At 35.0% G+C, this 26,031-nt stretch overlaps 1 protein-coding gene across 2 annotated transcripts in view; it reads left to right on the top strand.

The window, feature by feature from the left end:
- CADM2 (cell adhesion molecule 2) overlaps window positions 1-25,777 on the top strand; it is a 1,332,213-nt gene extending 1,306,436 nt beyond the window's left edge. For both annotated transcript variants that reach the window (XM_020970708.2, XM_020970710.2), the window contains 2 exons: window positions 17,966-18,091; window positions 18,837-25,777. In XM_020970708.2, coding sequence (XP_020826367.1) covers window positions 17,966-18,091; window positions 18,837-18,955 — 245 coding nt within the window. In that variant the 3' untranslated portion in view covers window positions 18,956-25,777. The remainder of the gene's footprint in view (window positions 1-17,965; window positions 18,092-18,836) is intronic.
- Window positions 25,778-26,031: the final 254 nt, after the last annotated feature.

Consider the following 26,031-nt stretch of genomic DNA (forward strand, 5'->3'; position numbering starts at 1 on the left):
TACAACCAAGAGTAACCTATCCAGCAAAACTGAGTATAAATCTTCAAGGGGAAAATGCGCATTTTATGAAATACAGGACTTTCAAGGACTTTCTGATGAAAAGATTAGAGCTATGTAATCATTAGGGCAGTTAGAAGGACTCTGCATAGAAAGTGGGTGTGGAAGTGAGTCAATTATATTGGGTTAATGTAAAAAAATGGATAGGTGAGAGAAAGTGATGCACTGGGAGAAGGGAGAAGAATGGGGAAATTATCTAACAGCAAAGACATAAAAGGAAGAGCTTTTACAATTGGGCAGGGGGAATGAGACGGGATGACCAATGCTTGAACCTCATATCTAAATTGGTTCAAAAAGGGACAATATATATATATATATACATAACCAATTGGTAATAGAAATCTATCTTACCCAGTAGTGAAATAGGTAGGGATGAGTATAAGAGAAAGGGAGGTGGGGTGATAAAAATGAAGGGCAGTGGTCAGAAGCAAAGCAGACTTTGGAGGAAGGACAGGATAAAAAAGAGGATACACAGAAGAAAATAGGATGGAGGGAAATGCACAGTTAGTAATCATGACTGTGAATGGTAATGGGATGAACTCACCCATAAAACAGAAGCAGATATCAGAAGACATTAGAAGCCAGAATCCAACAATATATGGTTTACAAGAAGCGCACTTGGAGCAGAGAAAAGGGGTTGGAGCAGAATCTATTATGCTTCAGCTGAAAAAACAGGTGGAGGTAGCATTTATGATCTCAGATAAAGCAAGAGCAAAAATAGGCCTAATTAAAAGGGTTAAGCAGGGAAACTACATGTTGCTAAAAGGAACCATAGACAAGTAGGTAATTTCAATACTGGACATACATGCACCAAAGGAATTGAATCTAAATTCTTAAAGGAGATATTAAATGAACTACAAGTGGAAATAGACAATATAATTATACTCATGGAGCACCTCAACATTTCCTTCTCCAAGCTAGACAAATCTAACCATAAAATAAATAAGAAAGAAATTAAGGAGTTAAACAGAATGTTAGAAAAGTTAGATAGGATAGATCTCTGAATGGCAATGGAAAATATACTTTTTTCTTAGCTGAATATAGCACCTTCATATAGCAATATACTAATTAGGGCAGAAAAACCTCACAACCAAATGAAAAAAGCATAAATATTGAATGTACCCTTTTCAATGCAATAAAAATTACATATAATAAAGGGCTATGGAAGCACAGATTAAAAACTAATCAGAAACTAAGTAAGAAGGAATTTCAGGAAGTAAAATAGGCAATTTTGATTCTCCTGTTGTTAAGTTTTGTTTGACTCGTTGTGACCCATTTTTGTCCATGGGGTTTTCTTGGGAAAGACACAGAAATTGTTTTGCCATTTCCTTCTCCAGTGTGTCACCATTTTACAGATGAGTAACTGAGGCAAATAAAGGTCAGTAACTTGCCCAGCTTCACACAGCTAGTAAGTGTCTGAGGTTGGATTGTAATTCAGATCTTCCTGACTTCAGGCCCAGTGCTGTATCTACTGTACCACTTACCTGTGCCTTAATTTTGATTACAGGAAATTTAAAAAGATTTTGCAGAGACAAAACTAATGCAGCCAGAATTAGAAGCAAAATAGAAAACTTGGTGGGGGGGATTGCAGCAAGTTTCTTTGATAAAGGCCTCATTTCTCACATACAGGGAAATGAGCCAAATTTACAAAAAAATAAGAGCCATCATTGGTAAATGATCAAAGAATATGAATGGCTAGTTTTCAGAAGAAGAAATCAAAGCTATTAATAGTCACCTATAAAAATATTCCAACTCACTATTCATTTAGAGAAATGCAAATTAAAACAACTCTGAGGTACCACCTCATACCTATCAGATTGGCTAATGTGGCAGAAAAGGAAAATGACAAATGCTGGAGGAGATGGGGGAAAATCGAGACACTAGTGCCTTGTTGATGAAGTTGTGAACTAGTCTAATCATTCTAGTGGACAATTTGGAATTATGTCCAAAGGGCTATAAAACTGCACGTTCTTTGATCCAGCAATACTCATACTAGGTTTGTGTCAAAAAGAGAGTAAAGAAAATGGAAAAGGACCTATTTGTACAAAAATGCTTATAGTAGCTCTTTTTTGGGAGAGAGGGAGGGAATTTGGAACTCAATATTTCTAAAAATGATTGTCAAAAAATTTCACATGTAATTGGGGAATATTTAAAATAAATAAAAATTATTTATTTAAAGTAAATGCCTAAGGTGAAATACAAAAAAAAAAATTAACATATATACATACATGTTATAAATACTGTAATGTGTATTTCAAGGTTTTATTACTACATCAGGCAACCAAACATTTATTTATCTTAATTTCTAGTCTGTTTCAATGTAATGTAGCCTTTTGTCATAGTGAGCACAGTTCAAGCTGTTATAAAATTGAGGCTGCCTTCTTCAAATCGTTTGAGCACAATAGTCATTTAGTAAAACAAACATGGCTCCATTATTTCTTAATGTCTCGCTTAACAAGTTTAAGATTAGACCACATCTCACAAACTCCCAGTGGGCAACACTTAAGAAGTGAATAATATTTCTGTCTTCCTTAGTCAAGTAATCCCAAATGTAAGTAATTTACATTATGGCATCAGGGAATGTTAGAACAGACATATTGTAATATGTCACTGGAAATCAGCATCTTTAACATGTTTGATCAAGAGCTAGATGGAAGCTTTTATCACATTTATTTAATCTGAAATACACATAGTAATTACACTGGACCTTTGATTCAATCCCCTCCTTTTATCTCAAGAGAAGGTAGAAAATGAGCCTGTCAAGTGCAAGTGCTAGTGTAGCTACAACCCACTAGGTAGAAATCAGTTATACCAAAGTAGAGAACATTGATGTAAACAGTACTGAACTAGCAGAATGTCGGGTAGAGTAGAAGCATCTTAAATGGTATGTGCAGAGAATTGGAGTAGCTGATTAGTTAGAAATTTTTCTTATTCATTTTATTTGTATCAGAAAAAACAAAACAAAACATTTATGGGCTTTGATGAATTACCATTATTCTAAAAGCCGTATAAAACAGAACTATTTTTTAAAATTTCCCCAAACACTAACAGTTGTTAAATCAAAACTTCCACAAAGGTAGCTCTAATCTCTTTTCAAGTGTACCTTTGTTCCTGTTAGCTTTCATTCACATTGAAAGGGAAAAGGCTTCTATTGGAGTAAATGAGAAAAGCAGTTTCCAGAATTTTCTACTTGGTAAAATAATAGATAATAAAGCCTTACTGAAAAGGAATTCAAAGAAAATATGACCCTTCATAGATTGACTTGTATTCAACTTGCAGGAAATTGAAGATACTTTAAGTTCCCAAATGAGGGTGGATTTAGGACAATGAATTCTATCAAGCATGTGATGATTAAATGAAGAAAAAAGTAGTATTTCTATTAGTACAAAGATAGCATAAATAAGAGGAATGGTAAATTAAACTGCGTGTTCAGTAGGAAATCATTTCTGAGTTTTACTACCTGATCAAAACTCTGTCAATATCTATCTTTATTGTTCTAAACAACAACAACAAAAACTTACATAGGATTTTATATCCTCAATTAGAAAGGCCATTTTAAAACAATGAAATCATTCTGTTATTAATGTCCCATTACTTATTTTCTTTAATGTTTTACCAAAATGACATGTATTACTGGCTATTTGGTTGCCATCTCATATTTCAATTAATGAAGTACTATTGGGTTACATGATTTCTTCATTACCATGGCTTTATTCTCATCTCAAACGACATAGAGTAGATTCTAAAAAGTATTGTTCAGCCAAAATAAAATTAAAGAGAAGCCATGCTTTCTTCATGGTTAACAGAAATCTTTTACCTTTTCATTAAAGACATTCTATGCAATTGTCAGATATATCTCAATCACATTCACCGTTTACAAGGTTTCTAATTTTTCCTATGTTTATTATGGAAAAATTTCTAAGAATTGACCTACTTGTTTGATATCATTAGCAAAAGAAGTCTATCAAAAATGTTTTTTCTTTTTAAAGTAGAGACATACTTTTAAAAGTATTTAAATTAATTCCTGACATAGCAGACAGGTAGATAATTTGATGGACAAAGTGAATAAAAGGGAAGTACAGATGTCACAGGTTCTAGTGTTAACTGAGCCAATAACTTACAGTGAGTCCTTGGGAAAGTTATTTAGTCTTCTACTATCCATATTTATGATATGGTACTACAGGAATCCATTTAAACCACTGGGAAATATAAGACGCCAGAAAAGGGCTGGTGACATTGCAGTGCATGTGCATGCGTGTGCGCGCGCACACACATACACACACACACACTAACTAAACAACACCCTACTGATTACAGGAATAGAAGCAGACAATTATGCCAACTTTAGAAAGATGGTAATGACTACATTGAGTGTTCTGTCACAATTAGAATATGATTTATTTTAGGTTTAAATATTTGATGACATCTGTGAAGGTCACAGAATCTTCCTGTAGACAGCAGTTTCCCTTGATTTCTTACTGAAAAACCAATCGTTAGCATAAAAAAATATAAATACTTGGCTGTCATTAAAATACTGGGACATTTTTAGGTACTATTTACTATCATGAAAGGACTTAAACACTAATTTTCATGATCTCAAGATAACATATACAGTGTTTTGCTATCCAAGTTGCTACTTTTCATCAACTTTAATGAAACTGATTTTAGTTAATCCCTCATTTCAGGGGGTCCTTTGATTTGGCACTCCAAGGAGAAGTATTTTAATTTTAAGAATGAATAGTGGTATTCTGTGCAGAACAGGCATATAGTTCTGTGTCAGGAAATGACAAGGCAGTAAGCCCAAAGGTTTTCAGCAAAGATGTGGGACACAATTGTACAGATAATCATGCTTCATATTCACTTGTCAGGCCAGCATTGTTTCATAGACAGATCTGTCAATCATTAATTCTTGAGTCAGTCTTTCCTTGGGGAAATTGGTCACAGCTTCTGTTGGCATTATTTTGCCTACCTATTTCTCAAGATCTTTTTGGTCATGCTCTAGTAATTCATGAGATATGCAAATTTCATGTTTGCTTAAATTGGATTCGTTGTCACAATGTAAGCATAGCCTTATTGCAATTGCTTTGTGTGTGTTACAGGAATGCTTTTGGCAATATACATTTCACAGTAATTCTTTCATTATAAACCATCTCCTAGAGTCTGTGTCCATCCAGTTTGTTAAGCTAGAATAAAGTTGAAGAGAAATAGTTTTTAGAGTTTGTTTTCTAGTTAACACATTTGATATATAAAAAAGTTAAAATATAATCAGAGTTCCACAGTAAACTCCACTGGGACTTTGCTGTCTAATACCCTTAGAACCACATTATGAGATATTTTACTGATACTCACTGCCTTGTACAAATATGAACAGGGACAACAATTTTGTTTCTATGGCAAGGAATGTTATGGGGAAAAAATGTGTAGGATGACTAAATTTTTTTTAGATTTGAAGATGGTCTATAGAGAAAGGTCAGATGATAGATACTTGAGAAGCCTCTTAAGGAACACCAGCTTGAATAGTTCAGTAGGTGAAAAAGATGGACTAAAGAATATGAAGGACTGCCCGTAGGCACACTAGCCCATCTGAGTGGGGGAAAAGAAATAGCCTTTATCTCAGGCACAAAAGCCATTTACCTGAGGCAGAGGCAGTTTCCATCCCAAAGACCATTAAGCAAGAGTCCCTAAGCATGTAGCCTGTAGGGTCTATGAAGTAAACCTGTGGGCAGTGGTAGCTTTGGGATAGAGTGATTGATAGTTTGAGAAGTAGAGCTCACTGTGACTGACAGAGAGAGAGAGTCTTGCCAAAAAGCTGTGAAGGCAAGCAGCTAATCAGGGAGTTGTTCCAGCAGCAACAGGAGACAGCTCTTCCACCAATATTTTCAGAGCACATGTGTTTTTCCCACCTGTAGGACTCATTCTTTTTTTTTTTGTCTGACATGGGAGTTTATAGATAAGATTGTTTCCCATTGTTATATGAAGGATCAAGAAATATTTTTGGGGATGGGTTTTTCATATGCATATATTTTAGTGTACATACACCATGCACACATACACACACACACACATCATGTGCACATATGTGTGTATAATATGTATTTCAGTTAAATGCTTTATCTCTGAATATTATCTAGTCGAAGAGTAGAGTCTACATTGGATAAATGGGATGTCAAGCAAAAAATATATTTTTTCTTCCCCTACATTGAACCCAAAGGTAGTGTGGGGATGCCCAGGTTTGGGAGAGGTACATAATTGTTTTAACTGATTTTTTTATTAATTGATTTTTTTATTAATTGATTCAAATATAATGAACTCTCTCTTTTCCTTTCTTCTTAATTTTCCAACACTCAGGTGCCCTCTGCTACTTTCTCTTCCTTCACCCCTGTTTCACATGATGAAATGGCCTTATTCTTTACCAAGGCCAACCCCTTTATTTATTCAAATGATCTCATTCCATCCCATATGCTATAACAGATTGCCTCTTCTGTTATCTCCACTCTTTTACATATTTTCAACCTCTCCCTCTCAACTGGCTCATTTCCTATTGCATACAAACATGCCCATGCTTCCCCTATCCTGGAAAGAAAAACTTTCACTTGATCCTTCCATTGCTGCTATCATCCTATATCTCTTCTGCCCTGTGTAGCTAAACTTTTCAAAAAGACAGTTTACAATAGGTGCCTTCATTTTTCTCATGTCATTCTCCATATAATCTGACTTCCTGACCATATGATTCCACCAAAACTACTCTCTCTAAATTTACTTGTATTCTCTTGGTTGCCAAATCCAGTGGCCTTTTCTCAGTCCTTATTCTCCCTAACCTCTCTGTAACCTTTGACCCTATTGATCACCCTACATTTTTTTTCTTTTTCTTTTTTTTCCAGCAAAAGACAAGGTTTATTAGAACATCTGTCATACTGGCCAGACTCTTAAGGAATCTGAGCATCTGTGAGCTATTGGCTAGATTTTAAGAATCTGAGCACCTTAATGGAGACAAGATGGACCTTATATACAGAAAGACTATGGGAGGGTTCAGGAGTGGCCAAGTAGTCTATGGAACTGTGGGGTAATAGAATGCCAGGGACCTGGACCACATGGCCGAGGGAGAATGGAGCCTAGCTAGGATTAAGGGTGGAAAGTGGTAGGGGACCATAGGGAGGTAAGACAATGGAGGGCTAGGCTAGGTTAAGGGTAACAGAATTGGGAGATTGGACATAGCCACAATGAAAGGCCAGTTGATGGGAGTGTAGCCTCAGGCGAATGCCAGAGATTTGGCCATGTGGGAAAAGTCCAGAGTGTTTCGTTTTTGGGATCCAGATGCCATCCTCATCATTCCCCCCTCAAACATTATGGGACACAAATTCTTTTGGGGTGAAGGTCTCGGCTTCTGAAACTTCTTCCTGCTGGCAAGGGGTACAGAGCTGTCCTTGTCTTGAGGGGGTCCCAAAGAGAAGGTTGACTGGAACCAAGCACAGGCTGCATCCAGGGAACAATGGGGGACATTGGCTGGTACCCACTGTTTGCTATCAAATGTAGGTAAATGGCCTGTAGTCTGGAAGACACAAATCTGATAGAAAAGACTGCAGGGCCCAGATATGACAGGATAAAACATCCTTAGCTCTGTTTGGAATGAGATAATTCAGTTTTCCAACCATGCAGTATCAAATTCACCTCATAGCCAGACTCAGGAATAGCCAGGTGGGTAACTTTCCCTTTCAAAGGAACATAACGGGGAAACTGAGCCCAGAGGATCCCATCTTAGACTGAGGATAAAATTGTCCTCTCAGCTTTTCCTGATGCTGACTTCCTACCAGCATCACATTCTCTGATTAGCTTGTGGCATTTCCCTCAGATGGTGGATTATTGATTATTGATGGATGATCATCAGAGAACTCAATATAAAATCCTATGAGCTTTTTCCTCAAACAACAAGTTTCACTAATCACAGCTTAGGAAAAATTTCTCCAGGCTTTACATCTCAATTTTAAATTTGTCCTGGTATAAAAAGCCAGTCCTTAAAGATTTCTGTATACTTGCAAATTCTCAGCAAGCCATAACCCAAAAGAGCTTTTTGGCAAGTTTACACATTAAAACAATAGCCAAATTATTTTAGCTGTAACCAGATTATGAAGAGTTGCTTGATACAACTAATACAAAAAGTTCACCAATGTGAAATTTGAAACAAAGCCATTACCAATCAGGTGACTTCAGTTTTGTCAAATTCATTTCCAAATTTCTTTAGACAGAGAATCAACATCTCATCATTAAGAGTTAAAACTACAACTTTAAAAGAGAGTGCCTACCCAAGTTCAGAAGCCAGTTTCTTTACCTTGAGCTGGATATGTTGAACCTGGGTGATGCTTCTACGTAAAAGTTTTCCCAATTCCCTTGCACCGAGAGAATTGACAGAATTGGACATACACTTCCAGATAGGGTCCTCTATGCTGTGGAAGGTGTACCTAGGTCCATGGCCTTGAATTGAACCAGTGGACTAAGAGCCTGAGAGCATCAGGCCAAGAGTGAGACAGTCTCGTAACTGTCTGCCCAAAAAGCACCTCCAAGCTTTGGTGCTTGGAGAGCGACCCAAACTTCAGAGCAAGAAAAGAGGGCAGGGAGGCTTACACACCTTCCAGTCTTGACTGGAGAAGAACTTGGTTAGGCAGTTTCCCCGTATGGGCCACCAAAATGTTGAGGTTTAGGGGATTAGGGGTGCTGGGACCCCCAAATCACAACATGCGGGGGTCCTGTCCAAAAGAATTCGACCCAACCCATCTTTCAGCCAAAGAAAAGGTTTATTAGAACATCTGTCATGTTAGCCAGACTCTTAAGGAATCTGAGTGTCTGTGATCTATTGGCTAGATTTTAAGAATCTGAGCCCACCCTACTCTTTCTAGGTTTTTGGGACACCCCTCTCCTGGCTTTCCTCCTAAGTATCTCACCATTCCTTCTCTCTCTTTTGCTGAATCATCCTCCAGCTCATGCCTTCTACCAGTAGGTGTCCTTCAGGTTTCTTTTGTGGGCCCTCTTCTCTTCTTTTGTATTACTTATCTTAGTGACCTTATCATTCAAAAGTTTTAATTAGGATGTCATTGCACAAAATAATATAACTAATAAGAATTCATCCATTACAGTGATAGGCTCTGGCGGACTTGTTTCAAAGGATCAGATGAAGGATCACTATTATATAGCCTACTGGACAGAAACATGAAAGAAGAAAATCATAAAGATTTCAGAGTCTAGTAATGGAAAAAGGATGAAAAAAAAGTTGCCTTTTCTCTTTATGGTTATAAAGCATCTTTTATGTCACTTTTCTCATTTCAACTTTATAAGTCTTGAGAGTTACATATAGAAATATCAGTATTCTCATTTTACAAATGAAGAAACTGATGCTCAGAGTGGTGAGGCTACTTGCTCAAGGTCATAAAATTGTTTGGTAACTGAGTTGGACCAACAAGCACTTCCATTCCCATATATCCTGATTTCTTGTTAGTGTTCTTTCCTCTAAACTAAACAGTCTTTCAACAAGTTGGGAATGCTATAAAGGGGACTCTTCTAGCATTCAATGCAAAGATAGATTAGGTGGTGACACTGTGCTAGGTGTCCAGCTAGATGGTCTCTGAGGTTCCTTCCAATTCTGAGACTCTATGATTGATTCTATTTATATATAGGTTAGAATAGATGACTTCAGTGACCACTTTCAATTCTGAGACTCAGATTATGTGACTTACTATCCAGTGCAGAATGTATATGTGTGTGTATTCCATGACATTTCCCTAATAGAGAAATTAATATCACCCTTTCCACATTCAGCAATGAGTATCATGTTCCCATGATTTGCCCCTAGATGCATCCTTTTCTTTTTACCAATATAACCTTAAAGTCATTCCTCTGTATTATTTTTTTCTAATTTTCCTACTAATATATATTTTTGTTTTCCTCCAATGTTCTGTTCTCCCTTGAATGTCAATACTGAAAGAGGTGAAAAATTTAGTGAAGGACTCCTCAGGCCTAATAGCTACGCTATTTTCTTCAATGCGGAGAATCATCTCTAGGGTCATTCAGATTCTTCATAACCAAAACATTCCTTTAGCTGAAACAGCCTAGGGAAAGCAAGACTGAGTTAACAGGAGGAAAACACTGAAATGAAGGGAATTATGCTGGAACCTCCCCTGGCCCCAAATAGAATTTTGTTTTGCTTTGAAAACTTTTGCTTCCCTCAAGAACAGAAGCAGTGCCTTCTGTAGGTATGTTTTATATGTTGTACCTAACACATTATGACCTGTTGGTGTATAAAGATGAATTATAACCAGGAAACCAATTAATCTTGAAAAGTTATATGTGAAACTTAAAGGTTTTCATGCTCAGAAAAGATCAACTGTAGCACACTTACGAAAACAAATATAGGATACAGATACACATGAACCTTCAGTTTTCTCATGCACCAGTGCTCATGGCCTTGCCTCCTAAGACCTTTCCTGAATAGGTGTCTAGGGCATTTAAGGCCATTCAGCTCTTAAAAGCAAACCCAATATAGTGGCTATCATTTTTTTAATGAAAATTAAATAAACAACTATAGAAAAAGCAATATTCAGGAAAGTGTCCTTTTGAGAATATATATACATGAGCTTTTTGGGCAGCGAAATGAGGGAATTTAGTATTTATTCAGTAGGTATGGAGTCTAGTCTTAACTATACTGCTTCTAAAAAGTTCCTATATTTTAAAAGGAAAAATCTAGTTTGTTGTTGTTACAGCTTTTGGAAAGCTTGCTGTGCAATGTAGCCTCAAATTAATATATGCAGATTTAATTACTTTTAGTGGAAATTACATCTAAATCCCTGCCCCATACCCACTGAGAGAGCAATATATCTTAATGTTTTTATCCTTTAAGATCAGTTCTTGAATTTTTTGGGGGTAGAAACAGTAATTACATATAAGATTATAAGATAATAGATGGCCCCAGAGTAAATATAAGGATGTATTTCTCTTTAGGTACTCTACTAATATCACATACTGCCATAGGACAGTATATTTCTATCCATAAATTATGCAAAGCTATTTTTACAGTTTTAATGTTTAACTGTTCCTCTTTCTAGAGCTCTACTCCATTTGAGGAAGATGAGGTAGTCTCTTAAAGTCATGTAAAGCATCAAAATTGAGTTTGTAACCAGATCATTCAGAGCTCTTTATTGCATTGGGCACTCGTGTTAGGCATTATTACTGCATAAGTGTTACTTGTTTAGTACACTGTTTTCTGTCCAGAAGAAGCTGTTTTCATTACAATGTGTGCTCCCCAAGAGCAGAAACTGCTTTTCTGTGTGTATCCCTAGCTTTTGGCACAGCGCTTTGAAATGAGGAAGCCTTTAATAAATGCTTTATCATTCATGTGTTCCATCTGCTCAATTCCATCTTGCACTCAACTGTCAAGTCAATCGTCCTAAAACACATTTGACCATATCACTCCCCCCATCCCAAAAAATTACAATGTCTTCCTTAATGATCGAATATATACTCCTCTGTTTAGTGTTCAAAGCCCTTCATAACCTGACCCCATCCTGACCTTTCTAATTTTCTTACATTTCATTCTCCTCTATGTACCCCTTGATATTTTGGACTCCTTGATGTGTATAGTACACCATGTCCCAACACCAAGCATTTTCACTGGAATACTCTTCCTTCTCATCTTTACCTCCTAGCTTCCCTGGATTCCTTAAAACTTAAAGTCCTTACCCTCTACAAGCAGCCTTTCACTATCCTCTGTACCTTCCCTCTGTATTTATCCCCTATGAATCCTGTATTGATCTTGTTTGTGCATTGTTGTTATCATGCTGTCTCCCCCATTAGACTGTGAGCTCTCTGAGAGCAGGCACTGTTTTTTGGGTTTTTTGTTTTGTTTTGTTTTTTTGGTTTTTTTTTCCTCTTCTTTCTAACCCTACTGCTTAGCACAGTGCCAGGCACATACTGAAGGAATGCTACTTGGCTGACTACCTAGAGCATTGTATTAACAATCAGAAAATAAAAGCTCCTTGTTAGTTTCAAACAATTAAAAATATTTAGAATTTAGAAAGAGACAGTAGAGAGGTAAAATAATGTTAACCTGAGTAAGCAGCATCATTTCTCAGAAAGTCATTCACTGGTTTGTGTCCATTGGATTCCATATCAGTAAAATGAAGACAGTAAAAAAGATGGAACAACAGAATCAACCATGATTATCTGTCATCTAAAAATGGCCTTACTTGAGCTTTCCCTAACAGATGGTTTTCAGTCTTAGCCTTCAAGATTTTCACAGCATATTCTAAAATTTGTCTTGGCAACTTGGTTTATCAACCTTACTGCCAGAAAGGCATTCCTTGGAACCTAAATCTCTTCTACTGAAATGTGGATCTATATTTTCTCCTCTGACTTCATTAGCAATGAATAAAAACTGGTTATCTAATTCAATTCAACAGAAAATTTTCAAGCCTCTATTATGTGTATCATGACCACATTTATTCATACAATACAAATGGGTATTTCATTGCTACCCCAAGATCCCTAATTCCTACTCCTGAGTAAATAAACGAATTTGTTTTTTGGGGATTTCCAATCCTCTGTCCTCATACTACTCCCAACTGTGTATCATCACTAATTCTGACCCTCATTTTTGATGGAAAGGTAAATTAAATGGTTCATGCTGTTAATAATAACAAACTGATTTTTACAATGAATGCATGACTTGCATATACCATCTGAGTTATACCAGTCCCCCTTGAATAAATCAGTATATTTTATCCTGACCCCTGATTTTTAGTATATTGTTTCTTGTGTGCAGAAATATTGCAGGAGACTTGCATCATTCTCTCTCCCCAATAAATTAGCATTACAATATCTATCCTGTAGTTCTCACTATTTTAAGATTCTTTCTCACCCAAATAATCCTATGAATAAGAATCATGTTGTGCAAGTGATATTTTGATTACATTTACCCCTTCTAAAAAACCTAGAATATCTCAAATTGTTTCTTATAAAAAATTAAGAGTTAAAGATTTTACAGTTATTTGCCTATGAACTCTTTCCCTTCCATATAGTAAGACTGGAATGTAAGAACTCTTAACTTGAATTGGAAAGTCTGAGTCTAATTCCTGAATCTATTGGTTACCACCTGACCAGCTTTAGGAAAGTTATTTAATGTGTCTGAATGAGGTTGTCTTCTGTAAAATGATGATGACAATGTCTGACATTTTATAAGGATGCTGTAAAAAAGAAATGGGAATATACAGCTGTGTAACCCATGTAAACTCTTGGTTTACATGGACTGGGTTCATTCTTGATAAGTTTCTCTAAAATCATACCACTTTAGACTTTATACCCAAAGTTCATTCTGAGAAATTCAGAAAATAGTTTGTATCCAGAGTTCCATTTAAGTGAATAAAAGGGGCCTTGGTACCTTTGTAAGCATGCAAGGTAACAGTGTTTATTGGATGAAGGATTGTCTTTAGTTTACTCTACTAAAAAATTTAGGTAGGCCGTATAAGACATAATCTCATAAACAGCTTATTCACTTCTTCTCACTTGGTGAACTTTGCATTTACTGCAGAGATTTGTATAGTAAAGCTTGGACTTCCTTGGATGGAAACTACCTTGGGATTGCTCTATAGGAATCCTTTACATTTCAATGAATCCCATCTTAATCCTAGGCCAACAGCCTTATAGCATGACTTTAAGGCCTTCCTCAAAATGAAAAAAAAAAGAACAACAAAACTTGATTTTGCTAAAGAGATAACCTATTAGACTTGCACCATCCCAATAACTCATGGCTGTATGAGAGAAAAAGTCTAGGCTTTTCTTCTTGCTTCTTCTCCAGATAAGGAATATGAACGAAATCCTTATTTCAGAATAAGTATCACAGGGAAGATTCGAACCCAGTTCTATCACACTCCAATTCAAGGATTTTATTGACTATTTTATGCTGCCTGTATCAGAACAATTTCTTTGAATAATGAAAATTCACATTAGTTATTCTTCTGTTTGTAAGGGGAAAATATATAACTGGAAATTAACTGTGGTTTCATCATTGCATCATTGTTTCTCCATATCCTTGTTGACATTCTTTTTCTTTTTTCTTTTTCTTTACTTTGGTCAAAAAAAAAAAAAGAAAAAAATCACCTAGTGTCAAACTGTCAGGTGATGAGCCTCTTTGAGATAGCCATCAATAGTCCTGATGTTGCTGTACCTTCACCCTCCCAGCTTGAGTGATCCTCCTAAAGTTTTTACTCCATTGATAAAATTTTCAGTAACCCATAGTTGGCTCCATGCCATGATAAGGCAGTAGGCTAGGCTAGCACTTTTTAGTGTAAAATATCTATGCATGTGTGTGTGCGCATGTGTAAAAATATACATATATGTGTGTATCATGATGAATTTGTAGATATATGTATATTATTTGTATTTGTGTATACATACACATAGTAAAAAGTTAAGTTCATTTTTGTTTCTTTTAATTGGTATTTGCTTTAATTCTTCCTGAGGACAGCATCTACCTATTTCTTCTATAATTCACATGTCAACTTAGTTCAGAAGTCTCTCAATAACTAAGGCTTAGAACTATAGTTCTGAGCTCATGTGCATCAGGTTCAATCTTGGGGATCTTTCTATACTTACTCTGCTAGCAATCTATGGCTCACTTTGCCTCCGTCCTTGTTTCTTCCTGGCAATATCAGAATAGAGTACTTGTTTTTCAATTTGGCACCCACCCCAATCTCCTAAAAACATTCCAGACTAATAATAGCATTTAAATATAGAAGTAATAATTATTAAAAGGCTTGAAAAGAAAAAAAAAGGGACTTATTTGACCCTAATTTAATCAGGAGATAATTATAGCTCATATGTATGATGCCACATCATGTCATGATACCTTAGGCATCCTAGTTTCTAGGATTGTTCACATATCCACTCTTCTCTTCCATCTTCAACTCCATTCTGAAATCTGTTTGGTCTCTTCAGTATTCTCAGAGTTTAGGGCATTATTTCTGGCTTGCAGTCACCGATGTCATCTCTGAGTACATTTTTGCAGTTGCCCCAACTTCTGGAGCTCCCAGCTTGACCCAGAATGCTATCAATACGTAGAGCCAGTCAGTGCTTCTCTGTCCTCGTGGCTGTCATTTCCAGAGACACAGATAAGAGCTTTTACTGCATGTATGCCCTCAGTCACTCTTTTGGCCAGTAGGAGGAAAAGAAGATTCGCTGATCCAATTCCATTTAGCTCTTTTGGCCTGAATCCTCCTAGTTATGGCTGCTGCATTGTTAATTGAGAAAGTGAATAGTTAGGGCAGATAATGGTATTTCAGATTCAGTGCTATATTTTGGCTGTGTCAGGATACATAAAGTAAATTAATGTGAAAAAATGATCTGGAAAGATAGGGTGGAACTGGGTTACAAAGAACTTTAAGTATCAGGTTAAGGAGTTTGTATTTTATCCCAGAAGTGCTGAAGACTTTTGAGCAGAAAAGTGATATAGTGACACCTGTGCTTTAAGAAAGTTATTTTGATAGCTGTGTGGAGAATGAATGGGAAAAGGGAAGTGAACTAGGAGATTATGATAGTAGGTCAGAGAAGAGGTGATATAGGCCTAAACCAGGATGGTAGCTACGTAAAGAGATAAAGGGAGATTGAGCCAAGTGCTAATGTGGAGTTAAAATGAAGAAGCATCAGAAACTAATTGAGAATGTGTTTGTGTTGGAGGAAGCAGAGCCAAAGGTGATTTTTATGTTTCAACTCAGTGAAGTGTTTATAAGTATTTATAAAGTAATTTCATAAAAATGCTATTACTACTAAATTCATCCTATAACCGATGATAACAGTTACAAAATTACATTTTATAGGTATGAGCATCTGCCCTGTTCTTGAGTCACTTGTAGTTATAATTGTCATTAAGGAGAATTGCACACTGCAAAAGTTATATAGTAGGTAATTCTCGAAAATTAGATGTGGCAGAGCCCATGCTGACCTGCCTTAGTAAGAGAATGTAAACCTCTGCTGCAAGTCCGTACTAATGAAATCATAGCTCTAGTGTAGTCTTACCTTCAAATAATTTTTTAAAATAATATGGAATATTACTTGGAGAAAAATTCTGTTATTTCAATGAGATTATTTTGATTTATCATTTGTATATAATGCTTGATGCATATTTTCACCTTCCATGATAATTACCCATCCTGTTGCTTGGTATTTATGTTCTTTTTTATTAAAAGAAAAAAATGAAATTTATGATTCCCCTATTCATTGAATAAATAAGACATATATCTTGAGAGTGGGATTCACTTAGCATTCAGTAGAGTGAAATCATTTATCTTTTTCTTGCCATAAAAATTTGGAAATTGAGGGGGGATGCCCATCAATTGGGGAATGGCTGAACAAGTGGTGGTATGTGAATATAATGGGATACTATTGTGCTATAAGAAATGATGATGTAGGAGGGCTTCAGAAAAACCTGGGAAGACTTGTACGGACTGATGCTGAATGAAGCGAGCAGAACCAGGAGAACATTGTACACAGTAACAGCCACATTATGCAATGACTTACTTTGATAGACTTAGCTCTTTTCAGCAATGCAAGGATCTAACACATCTCCAAAGGACTCATGGTGGAAAGTGCTTATTCACATCTGGAGAGGAACTGTGGAGTCTGGATGCAGATCAAAGCATACTATTTGCTCTTTTTTTTTTCTGTTTTGTTTCTTCTTTCTTGTGGTTCCTCCTATTGGTTCTAATTCTACTTTACAGCATGACTAATGTGAAAATATGTTTAATAGGAATGTATATGTAGAGCCTATATCAGATTGAACTCTGTCTTGGGGAGGGGGGAGGGAAGAGAGGGAGAGAAAATTGGGAACTCAAAAGCTTATGGAGGTGAATGTTGAAAACTAAAAATAAATAAATTTAAAATTTTATGTGTGTGTGTGTGTGTGTGTGTATATATATATATATATATATATATATATATATATATATATATATATATATATATATATATATATATATATATAAAATTATCCAAAGAAAAAATTTGGAATGAGCCTAGACTTAAAGGTAACTAATTCATTGCTCTAAATGTTTGAGAAATTACGACCCTAAAAGGTGTTACTTGACAGAACTCCCTCTTTGTAGTCCTCTGAGAAGAATTAGATTCCCCTAGCTAATACATGCTAAGCAAAAGAGAGCTTAAACCTGGTAACCTTTTAAATGTTTTGTGTCTAGTCAGGTAAGTGAGGCTTCTAAAATACTGCTATAAAACTATTAGAGTTTACTTACTCTAGTGTTAATCGGATAACTGCAGTAATTCATGGGCTAAACACTCTAGAGTGAATAATGATTTTTAAGGGTGCAGGATACATATATGGGATGCAATTCATGCAGACTCATCTATCTGCAGAGGAACTGAGAAAGGCTACTGTACTTCATCTCCTCTTTTATTTCTATTGCAGTAGGAGAGGGATGACAAGAAGAGAATATATATAAGGGATTCCCACTGAGATTCAGCCATATAAATTATGTATTACTCAGACACTGTTCAGCCGATGCTTATCTGATCCCCAATTCTCAATCACTTGTTTTAGTTCCCTTAGATAGCTATGGACAGATATTCAGTTCTAAAATGAGTAAGGGAAAAGACAAGATGAGTGCAATGGAAGCCTTTCCTATGTATAATAGTATAAAATACTATTTTCAATTTCTGAGTTCTCATTGGGACCTTAAACAACTAGGATACAATTAGAATTGCATTGTTGAGAAAATATAAGCCTAAAAAGAAATAATCCCCTCAGGGGTTGAAAAAGGGAAATTTATGCATTTAAAAAGGATTACATAGTCTAAATTGTGACAAGAGTTACTACTTGGAAAAAAAAACACCTTGTTTTCTTTTTGTTTTTGCAATCTAGATCCCAATGCTCTGGCCGGACAGACTGGCCCTGACCATGCTCTTATAGGAGGAATTGTGGCTGTTGTCGTGTTTGTCACACTGTGTTCTATATTTCTGCTTGGTCGATATCTGGCAAGACATAAAGGTAGGAGAGATTTAATCAAAGTGTACTCACCTTTTGCAGCAATATTTCCTTGTGATTACGTTCACTCTATAACATTTTTTTTCTTTCCTTTCTTGTAAATCATTTACTCAGAAAAGCCCAGTTAACATTCAGTATCTAGATTCCAGAGAGATCTTGATTTTTACCTAATTTTACAGTCAGATTAACTAGAGGAAAAGGATATCTAGCAACTCACCCAAGGTCATATGTGGGTGACTGGCTCAGGAAAATTAGAAGCAAGTCTATTCATTTCTAGGAAAGCAGAGAATCACCCTCTTTATTATCTCTTCAAAATTAGTAATTGATTCAAAGTTGATTTCTGGAATTTCCATAGATATGCACATGTAAGGCCATATAGAAAGGAAAGGGTGATTTTTTTTAAAGAGTAATTCGATACAGAGATAGGCTATGGAATCATTATTCTGTATGTGGCTGTGATCGATCTAATCATCTCCGTCATTTTAATGATAATTACTAGTGCAGCTGCATGTCCCCATTTACCTCTTGGCTACTCTCTAGGCTGAGTATTTGAGCTGTATAAATTTGGCCCAAGCTTAAATCCAATGAGAAGGTGAGCTTATGTGTATTTAAAAAAAATTAAAATAGATAACGCATGCATGCCAATCTAATTGAAATTGGGTACAGATGTCTAATAATTAAACGTAGGGATGGCAGTGGCTAGTCAAATAAATATGCCAACCAATTTCTTTCATGTTGATTTCCATAGGAACATATTTAACAAATGAAGCTAAAGGAGCTGAAGATGCACCGGATGCTGACACAGCTATTATCAATGCAGAAGGCAGCCAAGTCAACGCAGAGGAGAAAAAAGAATATTTCATTTAGATGCAGACCTAGATTCTGAGTTTTGCTTATCAGGCTGACTGCTGGAGAAAACTGGCTATCATCTTTCAGAATTCATTTCTACCATCTTCTGCTCCCTTTATTAACCTCCATACTGTACTGCTACCAGTAGCCAGTTTATACCAACAATCAGCTTTCTTTAACATTATTCTTTAATTACCTTCTCATTCATAATGCAGGACATTTCTTATTGCCTAAAATTTACATTATTGTTCTCTTAACATACAGTGCTTGAATATACAGCCTTAACAACTTTAATCATCATCTTAAACCATGGTATTAAATTGTTTTCTACATTTAAAATTGTAATTGTATGCAAGCTTTTCTTCTCCAATTTTCTTCCTTTTAATCATAGTCCTTATTAGTATGCCATTGGACAGTTTTCATAACCCACACTATTAGGTGAACACCTAGTGTGCTCAAGTTCAATCTAAGATTAGAGGTTTACAAAGAATGTTTTATACATGTCTATACTTCAAAGACAAGTTTTTGAAATATATGCCCTAGAAAACACAAACTGAAAACACTGTAGTATAGTTTCTAGAATGCTTGAACTCAGTGGTAGAGCTGTATCAATTTGCTATTTATCCAATAGTACTTGATACTGGAGCCATGGGTTTGGGTTGTAATCATACCATGCTGTATATCTATATACATTCTGCATTAGGTTACTGTAGTTTCATTTACAAATAAATTTTTTTCAACACTTTTACTGCTTTGAGGATCACAAAGATTAGATATGTTTCTGTATTTTTTTCATAATTTATTTGCTTCATAAGGACTCACCTGCCTACACAGATTGGACGTATTCATAGGGCACAATTTCAAGACATTTTAGAATCTGTATATAGTGCATATAAGAAATCCAATTAAACATTATTTGATACATATTTAACTTTTTGGGCTGTAGGTAAGTCAGTCACAAGTAAGCATTTTCTAATGTCCATTATATCCCTTTAGATATGACTTAAACCAATATTATAAGTAGATAACATGTATTAGTATTTTTGTCTGTATGTCCTAGCACTGTTCAACAGCAAATTTTTTCTAGTTCTTGTTAATTTTTTTATTTGTTATACAATGGAAGCACAATGTTATAAGGAAAGGTAATTTTAAGCTAATAACCAGTGCACAGCCTCAGGTTTTAAATTACAACCACATTTGATTAATATTCTAAGGAATAAACTCCTAGTTTCCAAATAAAAAACATCTCAATTTTTTAAAAATTTGGCAGTTCCAGAGCTGCTTACCTATATTGATTTGCCAAAAACAAAAGAAAAAAAGCATTAAGATATATGTTTTGTGTAAAAATGGACTAATTATTTATATTAAATTCCTGTCTATGCATTTTGTGAGGTACAAACTTATGTCACAGCAAGTAAAAGAGAATTTCTGCCATGTTTTTAGCTTCACGGAGAAAGTCTCTCTCTCTCTCTTTCTCTCTCTGGATTAGTTCTGAAATTTTGATGTAATTAACCATTGAAGAAATCCCATTACTCTTAAATATGTCAACAAAAAAATTAGCCTAACACTTTTACTCAAAGAGCTAATGGTCTCTCTGTTATCTGTTATGCTACTAGATCAGGTCTCAGTATTTATTTCACGCTAAAGAATGAAAACCATGACTGATTAATGTTACTCTCCCTTTTTCCAAGTGTTGCACCTTTAAGGGGAAAAATGGTATGTGGTAATTATACTTGTAAAGTTGAAAATCATGATCGGCGATGGTTAAAAAAATCTCTTGGAATTTATTTTTTGGGTAGGGGAATGTTTGAGTACAACATCATGTATTATTATCAAATGAAAGGCAAGGGTGCTGTATCTTAGATTATTTATCAAAAAAGCATAAATATTTTAAGGACAATGTTAGAATTCTAAAACTTTTTGTTGAAACATTTATCTTGTTGATTTCTTTTTTAAAAAGAGAAAGGACGATGTCAGTCAAGCAGCACTTTTTCAAAATATACAGAACATAAATAATATGATGTGGTTGAGTGTTAACATAATAAATCATATACAGTATGACATTTTAAAGAAATAAGTCTGCATTGATGTGATTGCATGCTTGTTTTTACAATTCACTCCATACCATCTGTGGAAAAATGCAATAATATGTTAATATAGTATGGTAGTTTGAGAGAACCAGGTAGGTGCTACTAGACACATTGAAACTAGTATAGGTTTACAAAATGTTCATGTCTTTCAAAGCAGAGTCTTTAAAAAGACAAACACAAAACAAAATTCATCCTGTTTAGTACAACGGAAAATTCTTATTACAACAATAAGTTGTATAAACTGCATCATCAAATACTATTTTAAACTTAATTTCAGGATGCATTTACAAAATTGGTATTTTTCATTGATAATGTGTTTACATCCCTCTTCATTCCATCTAAATCTGACTTGGCTCAAACTGCTGAATTGTTGCTTAAATAATTCAATTATTATTTATAGCAGTGTAAAGAAAAAATGCAAAATTTGGAACATTTTGAGATTTTGGACTCTTTTAACCCTTACCCACAGAGTTAAATAATATCAGTGTTGGAATTTGGGAGGGGGATGAGGGAAGAAAAAAATTAACTGGACTGTTATATTTGGGGGCACTAGTTATATGTTTTGGCAATTAGTTATTGCTAGATTTTAACTAAAAATATTTTTACTTTTTATCCTTTTTAGCAAAAAAAAAAACCAAACCTGTGCAAAATTGTCACTTTTCTAATCCCTCAAAAAATTATTTTATTTTTCTTTAAACAAAAATAGTCAACCCACCTTTGTTCACCCAAATTAGATAAATGTGGGAAACTAAACCATGGTACTTATAATGTTTGAAATATACACATTAATAAAGTGTTAGTCAAATTCTGTCTCGGCTAGGTGAGCACAGTCATTACAGGACCCGGTGGGAGAAGTGCACACATACCCAAAGGTAGAATATGGCACATTGTTCTTTGCTCAAAAGAAAGTAGCTAATCTCTGCCAGTGTACTGTTTACAGTGTCCATCGATTGTTCTTCATCTAAATTGTCCAAACAGCATTTCTTCCTTTTTTTCCCCATTTGCTTGTATCTTAGACAGAATGATTCTTTTTTACCAAGTGTGCGTGCATGCGTGTGTGTGTTCATGTGTGAGGGGGTGCTTCTTTTAACTTGTTTTCTGTCACCAGAGAATTCAAGAAGCAGTTTAAGGAACCTGATACTTAAGTTGAAGCTTAGAATTTAATCTAGGAAATGGATGCTGTCATATTGCTTCATAATGGCAAACCTTGCACTAAAATTCCCATAAGTTAATAAATAAATAAAACGGGAAGAAAACTTTTTTTTCTAAATAAAGGCAAGGAAGCTAACACCTCATGTATTTTCATTACTATGTAAAAAAAATATATAAATCTCTCAATGAAAAGAAAGGACTGGTTCATTTGTAATTATGTAACCATGATTGTAATAGCATTGAGGTTCCATGTACGCACATGTACAGTAGCTATTCAACACTTACAGTGTAGTTACATGTACTCCCATGTAACATAGCAGTTATAGTGTAATTTAGTGCCACTTATTGTAAAGTGTTACCAAAAGGAAAACAACATTTTTACCTTTGCTTTTTCTTGGAAGGGAAAGGTAATTTTATGAAAGTAACATCTTAAATCTGACATATTTCTTTAATAAAGAGGTCATGCAAAACCTCACTTTCACACTGCAGCTTCCCCTTTCACCCGACACTCTGTACTTAGAGTCCTCCAAATGTCCAATATTGTCACTCTTTGCAAATGGTAATCCATGATGAACATACCAAAAAAAAAAAATTCAGCAATGCCAGCTGAAGTGAGAAAAACATCTAATGGAAATTACTGATGAGTAATGCTTTTTATTAAGTGGCACAAAGTACACACTAAAAACTATGCAAAAATATAGGTAATTACAGTGTATTTACATGTAAGTATCTTGTACTTGCTGTGTATGGATGTTGGAAACCCATGTAATTATAATATGCATTTTGATTATCCTTAAAGATGAAAACATATAGGAGATACAATAATTTGTTTTAAGGTTTTTGCGATATTTACCCTTAGTGCAATATCCTCGATTACCTGGGATCATAAGTGTAGAAGCAAAAATGCCAGATGTATTTCCTTTTCTTCCCATCCTATGAGGCCCACTAAAAAACTGGTTGCTAAATTAAGGCTTACAGTTTGTTCATCTCCACTGCCTACAAACTAAAGCTTTAACAGTAGGGATAAATAGCGTACCTATAGCTGGTTCAAAAGCACCCAACTGCTAGCTCCCTTCCTTCATGGAAACTATCATCTTTTACTACACTGTCATTTGGTCCAGGGTTTTTTGCATGAATAAGAGGAAAAGAAACATACTCTTAATATATTGTCTAACCCTCTAAAATTGGAATACCCTCATTTGCCTTGGAATTTTCGTGTTTTTCATTCACGCTAAGTTGGCATATTCCTATAATGTAACTCCAAAATGCTTCCATCAAGGTATAGAGATGCCTTCAATACTTAGGGTAATATTTTCTAAACATTAAATTTTGTATAGTGAAATTTTCTTCTTCTAATCACTTCTTTCTCTTTTCCTCCACCCCACTGTTATACCCTTCCAAAGGTAATGAATTAGAATTAGCAAAGTAATGAAGAATGATTAAAAGGGAAACAAAAATTATTAGATTAGTTCAATTACTCTATGTTTTACATTGTATATATCTATCTGTTTTAATGTATTGAGATTGTCAGTATCGAATGCAATAGATATTGGTTACGAATGGTAAGTCTTGTGCTATATATTCTTAAAATGATCCTTCTACCTCTCACTTTTAGCATAGGTTATGAGATTTCAATATGAATAAATGAAAAGAGGTATTTATAAGATCTCCCAGGCAGCATTCAGAAGGGATTATCACAACCATCTTTCCATTGTGAATTCCAAAAGCCAACCTCTTTGATTATGTTCAACAGAGAATGGATCTGTACTTTCTTTAACATTAAAACTCCCCTATAGGCAAAATGAGATAATCACCTTTTAAAATTGAAGCACTTAACATGCCTTTCAGTATTTCAAGGATGAATGGCAGCGGCAGCACTTTGGAATCCAACCTGGTATTCTGCCTCAAGGAAATATAAATATTAAAAATTCTTGCCAATTTTCTGTGTTTATATAGAACAAAATGAAATGGATAATTTATTTTTCTCAGTGATCTTGATGAATGAAGACAACCAATGGAAATAATTCAGTTGTACCTTCTTTATACCAGTAAAAGTCTGAATTTTCCAGAGAATTGCCTGAATATCCACTTTATTTTGCCTGTGTAACCACAGCTTGAATGTCTTGAATGATGCCATTTAATTATCCTTTAGGGGAATAACATTTTAAAAGCACAGATGTTCATATAGGAGGAAAATAAAATAAAACCTACACAGTTCGGTGGTATTAATGATGCTCATCAAATAAGTTTAAAAGCATAAATAAAAAATAAGTCATTTTCTTTGATGTCAGTATATTGCCAGTAACATTGTGGCCCCTATGTGCTACATAAACCTTACTGTTATCAGCAAAAGATGGGCCCAAAAGACAAAGGGAGGAAATAGCATCTTTCTCAATAGGATATGTTCAGTCTTCTGGAAGAGAAAATTTAAATGCTTCTTGAAGGTTCCAGATAAAAAAAGATAAACCCACCAGGGCTCAGCACTTAAGCACTTTCCCCACCTCCAGGGTCAAACCAGCAGTGGTGTCTGTATGAACTCTAATGCAGCATGAACTGCACTTACAATTTCCTTACGCACAGTACTGTAAAACCTCAGATACTTTCGTCACAAGCTTTCTCCTATAAATATGTGAACACTGGAAACTTTTTGTTTATATTTTGATGACAGAGAAAGTTTTGTAAAAATAGAAATATGTTGTAGTTGCAACAAGTGGTCACAAATTGGGGGAAGGGGAATCTGATACATGAACTGGATTGTTGTTTCTTCCCTACCCATACTCACTATTTTATCTCTGTTTCTCCAATGTATTAGATGATTCTGATGGATAGGGGGAACAAATGTTTTAAAAACTTTTGCAAAACTTGTTTTCTCTTTATTATCTGTATAATTTAAATGTTTGCAAATTCCATTTAACTGTATCTGTTGTACCTGCTGCATACTAATATGATAATGTAATTTAGAAGTGACACAAGTATTTGAGTTTGAGATTGCTGACATATGTGCTTCATATTGAGTTCACATAATTGTTTATGAATTGGTTGTTAACTTTTAAATTTTACCAAAAGAAACCTCTTTTATAAATCATAATTATTTCAACCAGTGTTGGAAACAAGTCTGCCATTTCAGGATTAAAACGTTTGTTACTCAGAGTGGTACACTGCACCACTGTGGCCCACTAGCTAGCTCTAAAATTAAAATGTTCCACTTGTATGGCTTACAGTTCATAACATTTGGAAGGGTATACTTCTGACACTGTAAAAGTCAATTCCATGTCAGTAGGATCCACAGGAATTAAGCATATTGCGCTGAAGACAGAAAAAACAATTGCTTAATCTACTTTGTCATTAGTATTTTTAAACAAACAAAATGCATATTGTAATGTTAGGTACATGACACTTGCATGTTGATATGCCTATATACTTACAAAGTATTCAATGTGTACTTAGTGGCGCTTAAGATATGTCATGTACAACTCTTATAAACATTCTTACAGGGTTCCCATTTGCACTTCATCTTTCAGTAAAGTCTTGTCAGAAAAAAAAATGTCTGATGAATATTATTGAAAAAATAAAATTTGAATTTTAGTTATCTGTTGGACATTACTGAATTGTCTATTCATTTAGCGCATATGCTGATGCTTTTGAAAATGAGGAAGACAGGTATTCAAAGATGGAACTTTCCTTTTATCAATTCCAGAGACTATTGTATTTTCTATATTGCAAGGCTAGTTAAAAGAAGAGGTACAAAGACATTTGTCTATTCCAAATCACATGTATTATATATTTTATTTATCTGCATCCATTGTCCATTTATGCCAAAAGATATCCACCCTCTTTATAACATACCACAGA

This window comes from Phascolarctos cinereus, unplaced genomic scaffold (assembly GCF_003287225.1).
Source record: "Phascolarctos cinereus isolate Bilbo 61053 unplaced genomic scaffold, phaCin_HiC Scaffold_7;HRSCAF=346, whole genome shotgun sequence".
Classification (NCBI taxonomy): Eukaryota; Metazoa; Chordata; class Mammalia; order Diprotodontia; family Phascolarctidae; genus Phascolarctos; species Phascolarctos cinereus.